At 43.4% G+C, this 18,256-nt stretch overlaps 1 protein-coding gene across 1 annotated transcript in view; it reads right to left on the reverse strand.

Annotated features, from left to right (window-relative positions):
- Nucleotides 1–699: 699 nt before the first annotated feature.
- Spag1 (sperm associated antigen 1) overlaps nucleotides 700–18,256 on the reverse strand; it is a 67,236-nt gene continuing 49,679 nt past the window's right edge. The window contains exons 17-20 of the mRNA XM_021631138.2: nucleotides 16,511–16,637; nucleotides 2,978–3,112; nucleotides 1,571–1,939; nucleotides 700–1,477 (exon numbers count right to left, since the gene is read on the reverse strand). Coding sequence (XP_021486813.1) covers nucleotides 1,346–1,477; nucleotides 1,571–1,939; nucleotides 2,978–3,112; nucleotides 16,511–16,637 — 763 coding nt within the window. The 3' untranslated portion in view covers nucleotides 700–1,345. The remainder of the gene's footprint in view (nucleotides 1,478–1,570; nucleotides 1,940–2,977; nucleotides 3,113–16,510; nucleotides 16,638–18,256) is intronic.

Consider the following 18,256-nt stretch of genomic DNA (forward strand, 5'->3'; position numbering starts at 1 on the left):
GTTTGTTGGTTTTGTTTGAGACAGGGTTTCTCTGTGTAGCCCTAGAATTTTCTCTGTAGACCAGACTGGCCTCAAACTCACCTGCCTCTGCCTCTCACAAGCTGAATTAAAGGCGTGTGCCGCGGCCACCACCACCACCACCTCGCTTTTATTCACTTCTTCCAGGAATACGTTTATATGGTTCTTTTACTTCCCTTAATATCTCTCATTTTGGTAGATTTCATTGCCAAAAGTTACTGTTCTCCTAGTGCTTACAGCCATTGGTTAGTAGGTAAATAAAACTGGATACATGTGCTTCAAAGTTAAGAAGGGACCTGTGTACAGAAACCGCCCACAGGATCAGTTAGTGGAAATCTTAGAACTGGAAGTGAATGTCTTACAGGTAAGTAAGACTTGTTTTTCTTGAAATGTTTTGACTATTGTTGGCGTTTTACACTTCTATAAACACCTTAGAATAACTGCCAAATTTAATCAGTTCTGATTGACCTGCATTGAAAGCCTTTAGCTTTCTGTAGTGTCCTCCACATCTTGTTTCCAGGCACTGCTGCTACTTTAGTGTTACCTTTTTTTAAACGTCATTTTCTGTTTGTTACTAGTGGCAGATAAAAATCACAGTAAATTCTCAGTTCCCAGTTTGCTTTCTCTGCTTACCATGGGGTGGGGACATTTGAATGTTTGGGAAATATGGGACAGGGTAACAGTTCAAATACAAATGCAGGGTGAATTTTTGCTTCATATAGTTTTATTGCTTACAGGCAACGTATAAGGGAAAGTCATATAGTAAAAATGATATGAATTTTGGGCAACTTTTCTTTCATTAGCTAATGTTTGGTTTCATATTAGAAAAATAACTTCCACATTGTGGCTCTGAATTAATAAACTAATAATGATCTCACAGACATGTTGTATTTCATTTCAACTGACAATACGCTACACAATCCATTCTAAAGTGGATTTTGTGCATATCTGAGTGGGAATCATCACTGGTAACATTTGCTTTTAAAGAACTAAAGACATTCGTTCCTATCAAACCTGAAAGAATTGTCCAGGCAAGGAAAAGTATTTTAAGTTTTTAACAGGTAGATCATTAAAAAGAAAATATGTATTAAAAATCAGAATGTAATTTGCCCAGTTCTGGATATAGTTATTAAATATGAAGTTGTTGGCTCTAATACAGAAAAGAATATTTACAACAAATAAAAATCATGTTGTAGAATAGACATGTTCTGGATATAAAATTAAGCACAATGTGTGATGGTCCAAACAGGGACCCTTGTGGGTGTGGCTTTACCCATGTAATTCCATCACACTGCTGTTCAACGTGTTGGAACTCAGGAAACCCGGGTTAGAGCTCATACTGCCTTCTTAGGGCCTGTACATCCTTTGCAGTAAAACGGCTGACCTGTGTGTCTGACAGACCATCAAACAGCTGCACAATCTGCTCCTTTTGGCCTTTGCTAATCAGTGTCAACATCGTCTGGAAAAGAGGGAAGGTCCTGTGAGCACCACCAACGCTTCCAAAGTTACAGAACCCAGAAACACCAGGCTCCTCCCAGGTGCAGCCGCTTACCTTGAACCTCTCTGCTCTGCTCAGGTACAAGAGATGCTCATACACCAGGGAGGGGTCCTTGGCCACAAGGTGATTTCTCAGTGACTGAATGAGGAGGACGAACATGTCCCCTTCAAGTTTGTTACTTAGCAACATTGGCAGCTCTTTGGGTGCAGTGATGGCTAACAGATGTGCACAGGCCTCTGCATCTTTCCTGGTGCTCACAGCATGTAGGACCTGTCCGAACTCATAGGCATTACTAGGCTTGGGGACCTCAAGTTTTTCGGAGTGTTCTGCAGACCCTCCATCTCCAACTCCCTCCTTGGCAGGCAGGGAGGCAACAGAAGCTGCTGCAGGTTCCTCAGGCTCCTCATCACTGCTTTCACTCACCTTCACAACAGAAAATCATACCAAGTCATGACACCAACACAAGTCACACACATCACAAGTTACATTTAGCAATGGGAACTGAGAGCTACCTATAGTATTTCAGTTAAAGTTCTAAGTGGAAAAAATCTCAACACATTATAGAATACAAAATTTCTTTAAGAAGAAGTTAGGGCATAAAATAATTTTGGAAGTTTTAAAAATCTATCCTACATTAAAAACAAACTGAAGGCCTAAATCAGTTTTTCTGTTTTCATAATTAATTTTACATTTATTTTTATTCCTTTATATTTAACAAAATGAGCCTACATTCTTTATGTCTCTTAAAACAGTCCTTTCTTACTTAAAGGGGGAAAAAGTCAGGTTCCCACCTGTTGCCTCTTAGTGGAAATGTCAGACCATAAATGGGGTATTAGCAATCATGGATGTACATGAATTTATGTTCTGACCTTCTTCACTAATGGAAAAGCAAATCATGAGGCTTCTAGGAGTCACAGAAGTAGATATGATGTCTAGGCTCTCTTGGAGAAGCCAAATTATTGAAAAGTAAAAAAATAAAGAAAGAAATAAAAGTTGAGGGGCCAGAAGTGATGGCCCAGCATTTGGGAGGCAGAGGCAGATCTCTGAATTCAAGGCCAGCCTGGTCTAAAGAGTGACCAAAACAAACCAACAACAATAAAAAAGATAAGTGAGCCTGGAAAGGTCTTCACCAGCTATGGTTTGCCATGCTGAAGATAAATTTTGTTGCTCTCTGCATGTCTATCCTAAGAAGCTTCTGGCCCAGGGCTCCCAGGGCCCAAAACAGGCAGGGGTGGCAATGAAAAAAACATGCCCGACACTGGGACACCCATTATCCATGACCCATGCTGAGAAATACAGTGGCTGATGACGCACCAAAGGGCAAATTTTGTCTTTACAACTGGCTAAAATTTTCATTGACAATTAGAATAAAGAGGGGAAAATCCCATAGAATTCACAGGAAAATAACCTTAGATTCATATGAAATCTCAGCAGCTTTCAAAAAGTATGAAATACAAATACCTCTTGGATTTCGATTCTCCTCCTCTCCCTTCCTTTGCTGGGAGGCGCTGTGTCGTTCTTAGTGTCAAGGTGCTGGGCTACCTCTTGCAGCCCCTCCTTTGCCTCGATGGTATCTGGGTTTAGGAGGAGGGAATTCTGAAAAATGCAATGACAGAGGATGGTTTGCAGAAGCTCTCGGGTTAGCCTGAGTGACAGTGATGTGTGCAGTGTGTGCAGGTGGCTTCCATCAATGCCATGCACACAGTGGGTGTGGGGGTGCGTCTGCCTGAGGCAGGGCACACTACAGCAAACTTCTATGGTGTAAAGGGCACAGGTTAGTCAGCCAGGCTCCATTACGCATCTGAGCATGGTACACACATCTGCTGAATGGATAAAAGGTGATGGGCCCTTGAATTACTTTTCTTGTTGCCAGAACAACATTCCTGACAATTTAAAGAAAGGCTTTATTTTGGCTCACAGTTCAAGGGATCAATCATATGGCAAGGAAGTTTTGGATGCAGGGGCAGCTGGTTACATGCTTCCAAACTCAGGAAGCAGAAAGAGGAATGTTTGTGCGCTCAACTCCTTTCTCCTATTTAGTCCAGACCCTATAGTACATGAAATGTTATTCAGGGCGGGTCTCCCCACATTACTATAATATAAATATTCCCTCACAACATGCCTGGAGATGTGTTTCCATGGTGACACTAAATCTACTCAGACTGATGATAACTATTAACCACTGAAGTCCCTATTAGTGAGACCTAAGATCCTAAACCAGGAATGGTGCATGGCCCCAGCCCTAGCTACTTTGGAGGTTGAGGCAGGAGAATGGTTTGAGCTCAAAAGTCCAAACCCTTCCTGAGAGAGAAAGCAAAATAGATTTTGCAGTAAAAACTAGCTTTCTCAAGGCTGTAGCAAGGAATGAATTGACATGAATTAACTCAAGCACCATAGAGGGTGGCTTTTCTAATATTCTTGTTTCATAAAACATTCTAAAGTTGTTCCCTGTTGAAAACTGGCCAGCATCAAATTTTAGTCTCACTTTAGAGTTGCATGAATGAGTTGGAAAGGCAAAAGAGAGATTCTAGAAGCAGAGACAGAACTTTCCACTTCATGTTCTAGAACTACAGACTGGAGCCCTAGTTTAATTAAGGTGAAGTGGAAGACGGGCACCACCTGGAAGTTCTTGAGAGGCACTGTGGGTGGCAGCAGGCTCTGGACGCCGAAACAGACCTTGTACTAGCGGCTACACCATATCCCTGGGTGACTAGCTGTAACACCACATCGCTTTTTCCTTCCCCAACACACTAGAGCAAGAGTAACACGCTGAGAGACAGAGCCTTAAAGCTGGGGCGCACTTTAGTATAAACTTAAGCTGCTTGAAAACTCTAACACGTTATATGCTATCAGTACCTCATGTGCACCAGCACCATTAGAACACACAGACAGAATCACTGGGGGAAATGGACACAGTGCTTACAATGACATGTCCCAGATGGGGAACCACAGGTGAAAGACAGCAGTGCAACTGGAGTGCACAGCACAGCGTGGACAACAGCTAACAAATGTCCCACTCTAAGGCCAGCTCAAGCTATACTTCACTCTCACAACAGCCCTCATCCTAAAAAAAGAAGAAATACAAGCAAATCGACACTGAGATGACCACAGCAGTCATAGCCAGAGGTGGGGGATAACCCAGAGCACTGAGGTCAAGGTATGAGATAAGGCCTGGAGCCGAAGGCTGGGAAGTGGACGTCATTCACACCAGACTGTCGCCCATCCAAGAGTCTCCCTGGAGACCGCTCTGGCTGGCTACAGGAGTGGTGAGCAATCAGAAAACACCTGGATAAGCAAACAGACAGCAGTACAACAGCAGGATGGGATGGTAGATGAAGCAGGGATACAGGGCCACCAATCCACAGTCGTCACTGACCAGTTCTTTTGTTCCAAGATGATAATGAGGTGACAGGAAGGACAGCCTTGGGCCTTGTCCCTTATGGGTACCTTAGATCCTATCAGGGAAAACAATAAAGAGTAACAACTCGCAAATATACTGAGTTGTCCTGATGCAGTAAAGGGAAGCAAGGCTTGAGGTGGGCACGGAGGGGAGGGGTTTCCCTTCACTACAGTTCAGAGAAGCTGAGGCCTGAAGAGAAAAGCAGCTGGAGGGACTGCACAAGAGTAGGGCTTCCAGCAGAGTGTGGTTCTGGCAAAAATGAAGCAAGCTACTAACAACCAGGTTGGAAAATGTCCTGCTGTACACAGTAGTGAATAAGAAACCCCGCTTCAAACACAGTAGAAGCTGAAGACTAGCAACTGAGGCTGCCCTCTGAGCCCCACATATGTGCTCTGGCATTCATGTGTGTGTGCATGTGCTTGTACATGAAGCACAAGTCTGGTTCCATGTAGCCTAAGAGGCTGTGGGATCTAAAGAAGCCTGATAATCCCGTGCTCACAGATAGCTGCCATTTTGCTACACAATGCAATAAAACCTCTACATTTCCCATCCGGAGACAAGCATGCAGTTAAACGGGCACTCTCATCCTCAATAGATCAAAACCACACACACACACACACACACACACAGAGAGAGAGAGAGAGAGAGAGAGAGAGAGAGAGAGAGAGAGAGAGAGAGATTTCTTTTGTAAGGAAATTACGGTTGTCCTGGTGAGATGGCTCAGTGGGTAACGGTGTTTGCTGTCAAGCCTGGCTACTTGAGTTTAATCTGAGGACCCACAGGGTGGAGAGAGAATCCATGGGTGAGCCTCTGACTTCCACTTGTACATGGTGGTATGCACATACACAACAATAAATAAATAAATAAAAATGCAATGATGTAATTTTTAAAGAGAAGATAAATATAGGGCTGGTAAGGTGGCTCAGCAGGTAAAAGCATGTGCCACACAAGCCTGACACCTGAGCTGGGTCCCTGGAACCCACATAAAGATAGAAGAAAAGAGCCAACTCCCTAAAGTTGCCTTTGACCACATCTGTGCAGTGGCACACAGCAACATATACATGCTTAGAGATACAGTGTAATCATATATTGTGGTAATATTCACTGTTAAGAGACATGCTTGAACTGTTGACGTCATACTTTACAAGGTGCTGCTCACTTTGATAGTCTGGGCCTCATTTATAGCACTGCTACTGCTATAAACTTAAGTAGGGAACCGTCTGCTGGGGGTTGGTCTGATGCTTGTATTTTGCTGCTAATTACTGGCCCTCAAGATGTGGTTACTGCCTAGATACATCTATCCTTGCTGTGTGAACCTGCCTAAGACATTATTCCTGATTGGTTGATTAAAAGGCCTCAAACCTGGGAAAGGCAGAATAGAGTAGGCATTGCTAAGGTTCCTGGGTTTTGAAGACAGGAGAATCATGAGAAAGACAGGAAGAGAGAAGGAAGGAGGACACCAGGCTAGGTTAGCAGGGAGAAGGAACCACGTGGGCTGAGAGGAAGGCCTCCAAGGATGGTGTGTGATGGAGGAAACACCAAGATGAAAAATATAAGCAAGTATTTATAAGAGTATGGATGGAAGGCAGCCCACATAGGAATGGTTAAGGCGAATGGCATAGGATTTGGGCTGGGAGGTTATTGAGCCAGCACACGTAGAAATATCTGCCCAGCCCAAGGTCAATAAGGCAATTATAAAATCTAACAGGTGTCTTAGTAATTGTGATAGTGGATTAAATGATAATTGAGCCATCTCACCAGGATAACTGTAATTTCCTTACAAAAGCATGTGAGGTTGTTAGCAGCTCAAGACAAATCTTTCTTTCTGTGTGTGTGTGTGTGTATGTATGTGTGTGTCTATCTCTGTCTCTCTGTCTCTCCCCCCGCCGTGTGTGTGTGTGTGTGTGTGTGTGTGTGTGTGAGTGTGTGTGTGTGGTTTTGACCTATTGAGGATGAGAGCCAAAATAATTAAAGTCAAGTAATAATAAACACTATATAGCCCCAAACCATTTTGTTTTCAACAACAAATGGTACCCTGCTAATTATGTATTGACACCCTTTTATTTTCAACAACACAGGTCTTACAACAGAAGCTAGCATATAACCAGCCTTTAGCAAGTAAATTCACAATAAAAGCCAAACATGTAGGTATATCTTCTTGTAAAGAACCAGCACATGCACATGTAAAGGCACATGTAAAAACAAGTCCTGAGCATCCTTCTGCTTAGAGGCTCAGGCAGAGGACCTGCTACCTAGGGTGGGCCTGTGCCATCATTACAGTCCTGAGCACTCAGGCCCAAGCCTGAGCTCTACACACCTCATAATAGTCTCAGTCTCAGCCAGGAGTGGTGGCACATGCCTTTGACCAGGATCTCTGAGTTCAAAGCCAGTCTGGTCTACAAAGCAAATCCAGGACAGCCAAGGCTACAGAGAGAAACCCTGTCTTGGAAGAGAAAAAAAAAAAAAAAGCCTCAGAAGGCCTGACATTAAGTTTACTTGATGTGGACCTCAACCTACTGAACAGACAGGCAGCCAGAGCCAAGCTGTAAAAATAAGCTAAAAACAAGTCATAAGGAAAGAGCTGCGCCATCACAGACATTGCTAAGACTTTCTCCAAGGAAGTGTAAATTCCTGACCTTATTGCTTCTGACCTTCATCCAGTAGGAGAGGTCAGCCAGCCTGTGGAAGACCTGCCTAGTTGTGCCAGAGAGTGCATGAGCCTGGTAACACTGGCCCAAGCCACAGTGTTGAGCCAGTGTTGAGGAAGTCTCTTGAGCTTAGCATGCCACATACTGTCTAGGAAATCTTTATGTGGTAATCACAGCTGAGTATGAGGCTAGCAAGGTGGTGGAGGGAGGACTGTAGAATGTCACAGGAAGTATGTGTGTGCTGCAGCCACCACCAGCTGACCCCCGACAGCTGCATCTGTCCTGACTGTTTGAAGCACACGCCTGGTTCCATGCAGCTGAGGCTGTGGGATCTGATAATCCCGTGCTCACAGATAGCTGCCATTTTGGTACACAATGCAAAAAAAGCTCTCCACATTTCCCATCCGGTGACAAGCATGCAGTTAAACGGGCACTCTCATACTCAATAGGTAAAAGCCACACACACACACACACACACACACACACACACAGGCTATTCTCCATTACCACCTCGGAGGCCTAAGAGGCATTTCCCCCATACAATACTACATACTGCTTCGTCCCCACAACATGACCTTCAAATAACTCTGAATTAATTCCTCACCTTCAGCTATAGTTAGAATTCTCTCTCTTCCAACTCATAGCTGAAGTTCTAACCCATAATATCTTAGAGTGTATCCATGTTTGGAGAGAGATAGAGTTCTGATAATGTTTCTCCCTGCATATATTTCAGTAAATGTATTCTGCAGTGACAGGTCTCTAATGTCTTAATTTGAGTTTTTAAAGTTGTGAAGAAACACCATGCCCAGGACAACTCTTCTAAAGGGAAACATTTAATCAGAGCTAGCTTACAGATTATCACCATGATAAGAAGCATAGCAGCTTGCAAGCAGACATGGTGCTGGAGAAGCCCAGACTTCCGCAGGCAGCAGGAAGTGAATATCACAGTAGACCTGGCATGAGCATCTGAGACCTCAAAGCCCCAAGTGACACATTCGTCCACACCTCCTAATAGTGTCTCTCCCTGTGGGTCTATGGGAAGCCATTTTCTTTCAAACCACCTCATCTGCTAACATTTTTTTTCCCTACACATGAACACTCATTGACCCATATTTCTATGCAGAACAGAACCTGGGAGCTAGAGACAGGAGAGGCAAGTTCAAGACCAGGCTCCACTATCTAGGGAGAGTGAGGCCAACCTGGGCTGTATAACACCCTATCTTTAAAAAACAGAAGGCGAGAGGGACCCAAGATGGAGGTGCCAAGTGCACACTGTGTCTGAGGAGCAGGACAGCAGTGAGTGCAAAGCAACCAAGAGACTGAACTCTGGACCCTAAAACACCAGCGAATGTATTTCCCAGGTGAGAGGAAACACCCCGGTGTGGGAACCAATCCGTCTGTTCTCAGGTCACCCACTAAACCCTGAAGAGTTTCTGGGTCCTGGCAGGCATTCGGTAGCAAGCCCAGAGCCACACACCTGTGTGCTCTGATCACCATTCCACACTGAACTGTGGGCCCCCCAACTCCAGAGACTGGATTTTCCAGTTGAGAGAAAATCCCATGGTGAAGGAAGAAATCGGGACCAACCGATCTCAGGTCACCCAGAAACCTGGAAAGGGTCCCGGGCTCCGGCAGGTACTCAGCAGCCAGCCCAGAGACCCACCTGCGTGCCCCAAAGGACCAGAGACTGGGTTTCCCTGTTGGGAGGAAACCCCATGGTGAAGGAAACATCAGGTCTGATCAGGGCACCCAGCCAAAACTCCCCCCCACACACCCAAATAGTTCTTGGGAAAAGTTCCGGGGTTCCTGTGGGTGCCTAGTCGCCAGTGCAGAGCCACTCACCTGCCCCTGTGTGCTCTACTCACCATCCCAAGACTGAACTGTGGACCCCAAAACACCACAGACTGTATCTCCCTATCAGGAGGAAACCTCACAGCAGGGGAAACATCAGTTCTGACCTCAGGACACCCAGCTAATACCTGGGAAAGTCCCTGGGTTCCCTTAGGCTCCAGGCTCTAACCTCCTGCCACACATATTCATGAGTGCTATGTTCACCTGCCACTGATTACCACTTTGGTACTGGGGCACAGAGCTCTAAATTCAGACCTACAGAAGCCTGGGATCCATGGGACTAGCCTCCAGACACTGCTCCAAGGTACAACCTGTCTCCTTAGCTAAACTGACCAAACCACAGGGCTCCCTGGTTCTTCAAGAGGGCTGTGCCCAGCAAACACACTGTAAAAGCAGCAGCAACTCACTAAATTCAGAGAAAAAAAAAAAAAAAAAAAACCCAGTGGCAGGACAGCTGTCTCCAGGACTTCTCCTGGTGAGAGGAGAGACCCCCTGACTACCAATGACCACAGTTACCACACAGGTCCGTACACCTGAGGTGAGCTGTGGCAATTCCTGAGAAGCACTGGACATTCGGTGACCATACCCAAAAAAGCTGAGGAGGCCTCCTCCAGGAACAACCATCTTTCTGCCAAGGGGATTCTCCCCACCCCAGGATTTCAACAGGCACCAGAAACTAACAGCCAACATCTGAGACAGCCAGATGGGTAGGGGCCAGCGTAAAAGCACAACCAACAAAAGCCAAAACAAGAACCAGTTATCTAGAGGCAAGTAGCCCTGGATACCCTATCATAAGGGTGAAATTCCAGGTAACATTACATCTATGCTTATGAAGAGGATAATGGAGGAAACAAATAACATGCATAAAGAAATGGAGAAAGATAAAGTCAAACAGATTATGGCCACCCATAAAGAAATTGAGGAAGATAAAGTCAAACAGACTAGGACTGTAAAGAAATAGAAGATAAAGTCAAAGAGATTATGGCCATCCATAAAGAAATACAGGAAGATGCAGCCAAATAGTTTGTGGCCTTCAGAGAGGAAATAATTAAATCACTGAATGAAATAAAAGAAACTGAGGAATGTTCAAACAAACAGGTGAAGGAATTGAAGGAAAAACAGGAAAATACAGTCAGATAGGTGAAGGAAATCAACAAAATGGTTCAAGATCTGATGACAGAATTGGAAAAATTAAAGAAAACACAAACAGAGGAAATCATGGTGAGGAAGAACTTAGGAAGAAAACAGGAACTACAGAGGCATAACCAACAGACTACAAGAGATGAAAGAAAGAATCTCAGGTGTGGAAGATACAATGAAAGAAATCAATGTATCCATCAAAGAAAATGTTAAATCTAAAAATTCCTGACATAAACCATTCAAGAAATCCAAGACAACATGAAAAGACAAAACCTAAGAATAATAAGAATAAAAAAAAAAAGAAGATTCCCATCTCCAAGGCCCAGAAAACATTTTCAACAAAATCATAGAAGAAAATGTCCCCAATTTAAAGGAGAGGCTTATAAGCATACAAGAGGCCTACAGAACACCCAATAAACTAGACCAGAAAAGAAAATCCTAACAGAATGGATGTGTAAACAAGACCCAATAATTTTTTGCATACAAGAAACACACCTAAGTTATGAAGATAGACATTACCTGAGAGTAAAGGGCTGGAAGACGGTTTTCCAAGCAAATGGACCCACAAAGCAAGCAGGGATAGCCATTCTAATAGCTAATAAAATAGACTTTCTACCAAAATTAATCAAAAGAGATGGGGAAGGTCACTTCATACTCATCAAAGGAAAATTCCACCAAGAAGACATCACAATCCTGAACATCTATGCCCCAAATACAAGGGCATGCACATTTGTAAAAGAAACATTAATAAAACTTAAACCACACATAGATCCCCACACATTAATAGTGGGAAACTTCAACACTCTGCTCTCAACAAAGGACAAGTCAATCAAACAAATTAAACAAAGAAACAATGACTCTAACAGAGATCATGAATCAAATGGACCTAACAGACATCTACAGAACCTTCCATCCAAACACGAAAGAATTTACCTTCTTCTCAGCACCTCACGGAACCTTCTCCAAAATAGACTATATAATCGGGCACAAAGAAAGTCTCAATAGATACAAGAAGATTGAAATAATCCCCTGTATCCTATCAGATCACCATGGACTAAAGCTGGACCTCAACAACAACAGAAATAGCAAAAGGCTGACACATACATGGAAACAGAACAACTTGCTACTCAATGACAACTGGGTCAGGGAAGAAATAAAAGTTTTCCTAGAATTTAATGAAAATGAAGGCACAACATACCCAAACTTATGGGACACAATGAAAGCAGTGCTGAGGAGGAAAGTTCATAGCACTAATTTCCTTCAAGAAGAAATTCGAAGCATCTCATACAAGCAACTTAACAGCTCACCTGAAAGCTCGAGGGAAAAGAGAAGCAGACACACCCAAGAAGAGCAGACTGCTGGAAATAATCAAACTCAGGGCTGAAATCAATAAACTAGAAACAAAGAGAATGATTCAAAGAATCAATGAAACCAAGAGCTGGTTCTTTGAGAAAATCAACAAGACAGACAACCCCTTAGCCAAACTAACTAAAAGGCAGAGAGACACTATCCAAATCAACAAAATCAGAAATGCAAAGGGGGACATAACTACAGACACTGAGGAAATCCAAACAATCATTAGGTCTTACTTCAAAAGCCCATATGCCACAAAGTTTGAAAATCAAATGAAATCGACAATTTTCTTGATAGATTCCACTTACCAAAGCTAAATCAAGATCAGGTAAATATATTAAATAGACTTATATCCCCTAAAGAAACAGAGCTGTCATCAAAAGTCTCCCATCCAAAAAAACCCCAGGGCCAGACAGTTTCAGCTCAGAGTTCTACCAGACTTTCAAAGAATAGCTAACACCAACACTCTTCAAACTATTCCACAAAATTGAAACAGAAGGAACATTACCAAACTCATTCTATGAAGCCACAGTCACCTTGATACCTAAACTGAACAACGACCCAACAAAGAAAGAAAATTTCAGGCCAATCTCCCTTATGAACACTAATGCAAAAATATTCAACAAAATACTCACAAACTGAATCCAAGAACACATTAAAGATAGCATCCACTACGACCAACTATCCCAGGCATGCAGGGGTAGTTCTATATATGGAAATACTTCAATGTAATCCACCATATAAACAAACTGAAAGAAAAAACAAACAAACACATGATCATCTTCTTAGATGCTGAAAAGCATTTGATAAAATCCAACATTCATTTACGTTTAAAGTCTTGGAGAGATCAGGGATACAAGGCACATACCTGAACATAGTAAAGGCACTTACAGCAAGCCCATAGCCAATATCAAATTAAACAGAGAGAAACTTAAAGCAATCCCACTGAAATCAGGGACAAGGCAAGGCTGCCCGCTCTCTCCATATCCCTTCAACATAATTCTTGAAGTCCTTGCTAGAAAAATAAGACAATTAAAGGAGATCAAGGGGATTCAAATCAGAAAGGAAGAAGTTAAAGTATCACTATTTGCAGATGATATGACAGTAGCCATGAGTGACCCCAAAAATTCTACCAGGGAACTCATACAGCTGATAAACACCTTCAGCAAAGTGGCTGGATACAAAATTAACCCCCCAAAAAAATTTCAGTAGCCCTCCTATATATAAAAGACAAATGGGCTGAGAAAGAAATCAGGGAAATAACACCCTTCACAATAGCCACAAAGCATATAAAGTACGTACCTTGGTGTAACTCTAACCAAATAAGTCAAAGATTTATATGAAAAAAAAAAATAAAACAACCTTCAAGTCTCTGAAGGAAGAAAGAGAAGAAGATATAAAATAGAAGATGAAAAGCCATGCTCATGGCTTGAAAGCATTAACATAGTAAAAATGGCCATCTTACCAAAAGCAATCTATAGAATCAATGCAATTCCCATCAAATTACCAAAACAATTCTTTACAGACATTGAAAGAAAAATTCTCAACTTCATATGGAATAACAAGAAACCCAGAATAGCTAAAACAATCCTCTACAATAAAAGATTTTTTAGAGGTATCTCCATCCCTGATCTCAAGTTGAACTATAGAGCAACAATACTAAAAACTGCATGGTACTGGCATAGAAACAGACTGGTGGATCAATGGAATCAAATAGAAGAACCAGCAATAAACCCACACACTTATGGACACCTGATTTATGACAAAGAGGCAAAATCATAAAATGGAAAAAAGCATCTTCAACAAATGGTGCTGGTCTAACTGGATATCTACATGTAGAAAAATGCAAATAGATCCATACTTATCACCCTACACAAAACTAAAGTCCAAGTAGATCAAAGACCTCAACCAGACACAATAAACCAGACACAATAAACCCGTTATGTTCTTATGGAATGTCTACAATTTACCCCTGTTTATTCAAATGCTGATTTCTCTACCCCACTATCTGGTTTCAATCTGGACATTGCATTGTGAAGTTTATTCTAAGCATCCTCTGTTTCAAGTTTGTGTAAACATGCCACCATTTGTTCTCTGTATTGTCAACAAAACAACCAGCCACAATGCTGAGCAATGGAGAGAATAGGGTTGGACATCCTGGTCCAGAGGGGAGGAGAAGGAAGCAAGTGGGAGGGGTAGGACAGCAGAGATTGGCATGAGAGGACTTTGAACCACGAGGAGAGATGAACCTAAGATATGACTAAAAGACCTAAGATATGACTAAAAGCAAGTATAATGTGTGAAATCTGAATGGCAGGAAAATATGTAGGCTGGGAGGTTTAGGATGGAGTAACTATTGCCCAGCATTGTGCTCTAGGTTAATTAAATAAATCCTAGTTTCTGCGTGGTGATTCGGGTATACAGTTGGTTAGGGATAACCACTGCTGGTAAATCAATAGTAAATATTATTCTAACAACACTGTTAGAAGAAAAAGTCGGGAAGAGCCTTGAACTCTGCCTACAGATTGGGAAAGGATCTTCACCAACCCTATATCTGACAGAGGACTAATATCCAGTATATAAAGAACTAAAGAAGTTAAACAGCAACAAATCAAGTAATCCAATTAAAAAATGGGGTACAGAGCTAAACAGAGAATTCTCTGCAGAGGAATATCGAATGTCAGAGAAACGCTTAAAGAAATGTTCAACATCCTTGGTCATCAGGAAAATGCAAATCAAAACAGCCCTGAGATTTCACCTTATGCCCATCAGAATGGCTAAGATCAAAAACTCAAGTGACAACACATGCTGGAGAGGATGTGGAAAAAGGGGAACCCTCTTCCATTGCTGGTGGGAATGTAAACTTGTACAACCACTTTGGAAATTAATTTGGCATTTTCTAAGACAATTAGGAATAGCGCTTCCTCAAGATCTAGATATACCACTCCTAAGCATATATCTAAAATATGCTCAAGTATACAGCAAGGACATTTGCTCAAGCATGTTTGTAGCAGTTTTATTCCTAATAGCCAGAATCTGGAAACAACCTAGATATCCCTCAATTGAGAAATGGATACAGAAATTCTGGTACGTCTACACAAGGGAATACTACTCAGCAATTAAAAACAAGGAAATCATGGCATTTGCAGGCAAATGGTGGGACCTAGAAAAGATCATTCTGAGTGGGGTATCCCAGAATCAGAAAGACACACATGGTATATACTCACTTATAAGTGGATATTAGACATATAATATAGGATAAACGTACTAAAATCTATACACCTGAAGAAGCTGAGCAAGAAGGAGGACCCTGGGTAAGATGTTCAATCCTCACCTCAGAAAGGTAAATGGGATGGACATAGGAAAAGGGAGAAAACAGGGAACAAGACAGGAGCCTACCACAGTGGGCCTCTGAAAGACTCTATCCAGCAGGGTATCAAAGCAGATGCTGAGATTCATAGCCAAACTTTGGGCAGAGTGCAGGGAACCTTATGAAAGAAGGGGGAGATAGAAAGACCTAGAGGGGACAAGAGCTCTACAAGGAGAGCAACAGAACCAAAAAACCTGGGCCCAGGGGTCTTTTCTGAGACTGGTCCTCCAACCAATTACCATGCATGGAGATAACCTAGGACCCTTGCACAGATGTAGCCCATGGCAGCTCAGTGTCCAAGTGGGTACCCTAGTAAGGGGAACAGGGGCTGTCTCTGACATGAGCTCAGTGGATGGTTCTTAGATCACCTCCCCCTGAGGGGGCGGGCAGCCTTACCAGTCCACAGAGGAAGATAATGCAGCTAGTCCTGAAGAGACCTGACAGGCTAGGGTCAAATGGAAGGGGAGGAGGATCTCTCCTATCAGTGGAATGGGGGAGGGGCATGAGAGGAGAAGAGGGAGGGAGGGTGAGATTGGGAAGGAATGAGAGAGGGGGCTACAGCTGGGCTACAAAGTGAATAATTTGTGATAAATAAAATAAAATAAATGTTAAAAAAACAGAAGGAAAAATTTTCCATTCAGTAGAGTTTGCATAAGGAAAGCATATTTATACAGAGCCTACTTTTTCACAATATGTGTGGGCAGAATGCCATTCTGTACTTCCACAAGGGCCATCAGCCAATCTAGCTCAGGGCCCAGGCCACTGTAAACTTCTAAATCTCGGCTGCCTCTCTCCCAGCTTCCACTGGGTGGCTCATGCCAAACGTGATGTTTCTCCTCCTCATCTCCCACAGCAGTCCCTGCTGTTTAGTTTTTGTTGTTGTTTTAGTACTATTTTTTTTTCCTTTGAAAGCTCCCTACGTTTACACAATAGCACAGCAGTAACAAGCCATCTGCCTTAAAGTGAACACTCCCTGATGCCTTAGGAAAGCAGAGCTGGAAAACTGTAGCCAAAATGCTTCACTATGGACTGAAGTGGAGCTGGACAGGGATTTAGAAACTACATGATCCACATCAGAGTGAAAATATGGAGGTATAATGGGAGGCTTCTGAGCAAGTCAATGGATACCAGGATTCAACCTCACTCTGAGCTCATGGCCCTGATGATATATTCATGAAGCCACTTGGTCTGTTCAGGGATGAAATTTATACACAAAGACAAAATGCCCTCACCTCGAGTCCTTTCTGTGCAAGCGCTAGTCTGTAACGGGCTTTCACATTCTCGCCGTCTATCTGAAGCGCCTGGCCACAGTCCAGCTTTGCCTCTTCAAACTGGCCCAGCTTCAAGTAACAGAGAGCCCTGGCACAATGCAAGGGAAAGTAGAGGAAACTGATCAGTGTACTGAGAAAGCAAGTGGGGCCTGGGAGGGAGGTTAGCTATGTTAGCATTTGCCGCTCTCGCAGAGAATCCAAGTCCAGTTCCCAACACTTGCACTGGGTAGCTCACAACATGCATGTGCACATACCCACACACACATATTCACACAATAAAAAATAAGATTAAAAAAACCTGAAATAAGTTCTATAGAAAATGTAAAAGCTAGTATGGATCAAAATCAGGCCACTGTGTCTGTTTTAAGCGACAGCTGCTGCAGCTGGTGCAGAACCCCTGTAGTCAACAATAGCGCACTCATGAGGGATAAAATTTCGTCACTGCAAACAAAATATAGCCTGCCCCCAAAGGAGGAAACCGGAAGTAAAATGAGCACCTCTAATCAAATTTGTAAGGGAGAAGCACACAGCTGAGGCCTACAGCAGCTCTTGTGGGCATAGCTGGAGGCGGGGCAGTCAGGGACACACTCATCAAGCCAGGCAGGCATATGGGTGTATGAAGGGAGAATGACCTTACCAAGGCATTGAGCTAAGAGATAGCGGCTAAGAGGAGAGGGACAGAGGGAGGCCAAGGACACAGCCTAGGCATGGCCTTTCCAGGGTACAACGTGATATTTTCGGTGAACCAGGGAAAGCAGTGCATGGCTGGAATGGAGGGGTGGGGCTACAAGACAGGTCAGGCCAGACCACAGAGGGCCCTGCTCACCTAGACTTTACCCAGAGCCCAGTAAAAGCATGTGTAGAGGCCCAGTAGAAGCCCAGAAGAGGGTGATGTGTTCAGCATGCTTCAGAAAGCTCACTCTACCTATAAGTGGGAAAGCGAGACAAGAGGAGAAGCCTGGAATCGCTGCAGACCTTTCAGAGGAGATACCAGGGGCCTAAGGAAAGGGAGTGGTGAGAGAGAATAGCCAGCCATTCTGAAGGGTACTTAGAGGTATCTAGGATGCTGCCTGCTTGGGAAAGAAAGGCCAAGGATGATCAGCTTCTCCAAGGAGAAAGGAGGAAGAAGGAAGGAGGAAGGAGGGTCTAAAGTTCAGAAAACAGATCTGGGAGGCACAAGGGTAAGAGGTGAGTGAAGATGGATGTAAGGGAGGAATGACCTTGTCTAGAGACAAATAGGCAATAAGGGATCCAGACCTTCCAAGGCACAAGACATGAGACAACAGGAAGCCTGCAGGGAGAACCAGGCGTTCAGCTGCACGCCACTACAGCCAAGGGCTGCAGGGTCCTCCCAGAAACCTGACAAGCTATTCCTACCCACTGATACAAAGGCTGAAGAAGAGGTGAAGAAACTATGGGATAGTGACAATGTCTGACCAGCAGTGGCCACAAGACGGAAATATGTACAAAGCCACAGTAGGAGGCCAGTCAAGAATTTATCTGAGGGGTTAAAGAGATGACTCGACTCAGCAGTTAACAGCATCTGATGCCTTTGCAGGCCGCTGGGTCTGGTTTCCGGCATCCTCATGGTGCTTTACAACCATCTCAAATCCCAGTTGCATGGGCTCCAACACCATTCTCTCATCTCTGCAGCTACCATGCATGCCTGTGGTGCACATATATCCTTTTTTTAAAAGACTATCAGAG

Source organism: Meriones unguiculatus, chromosome 1 (assembly GCF_030254825.1).
Source record: "Meriones unguiculatus strain TT.TT164.6M chromosome 1, Bangor_MerUng_6.1, whole genome shotgun sequence".
NCBI classification, from domain to species: Eukaryota; Metazoa; Chordata; class Mammalia; order Rodentia; family Muridae; genus Meriones; species Meriones unguiculatus.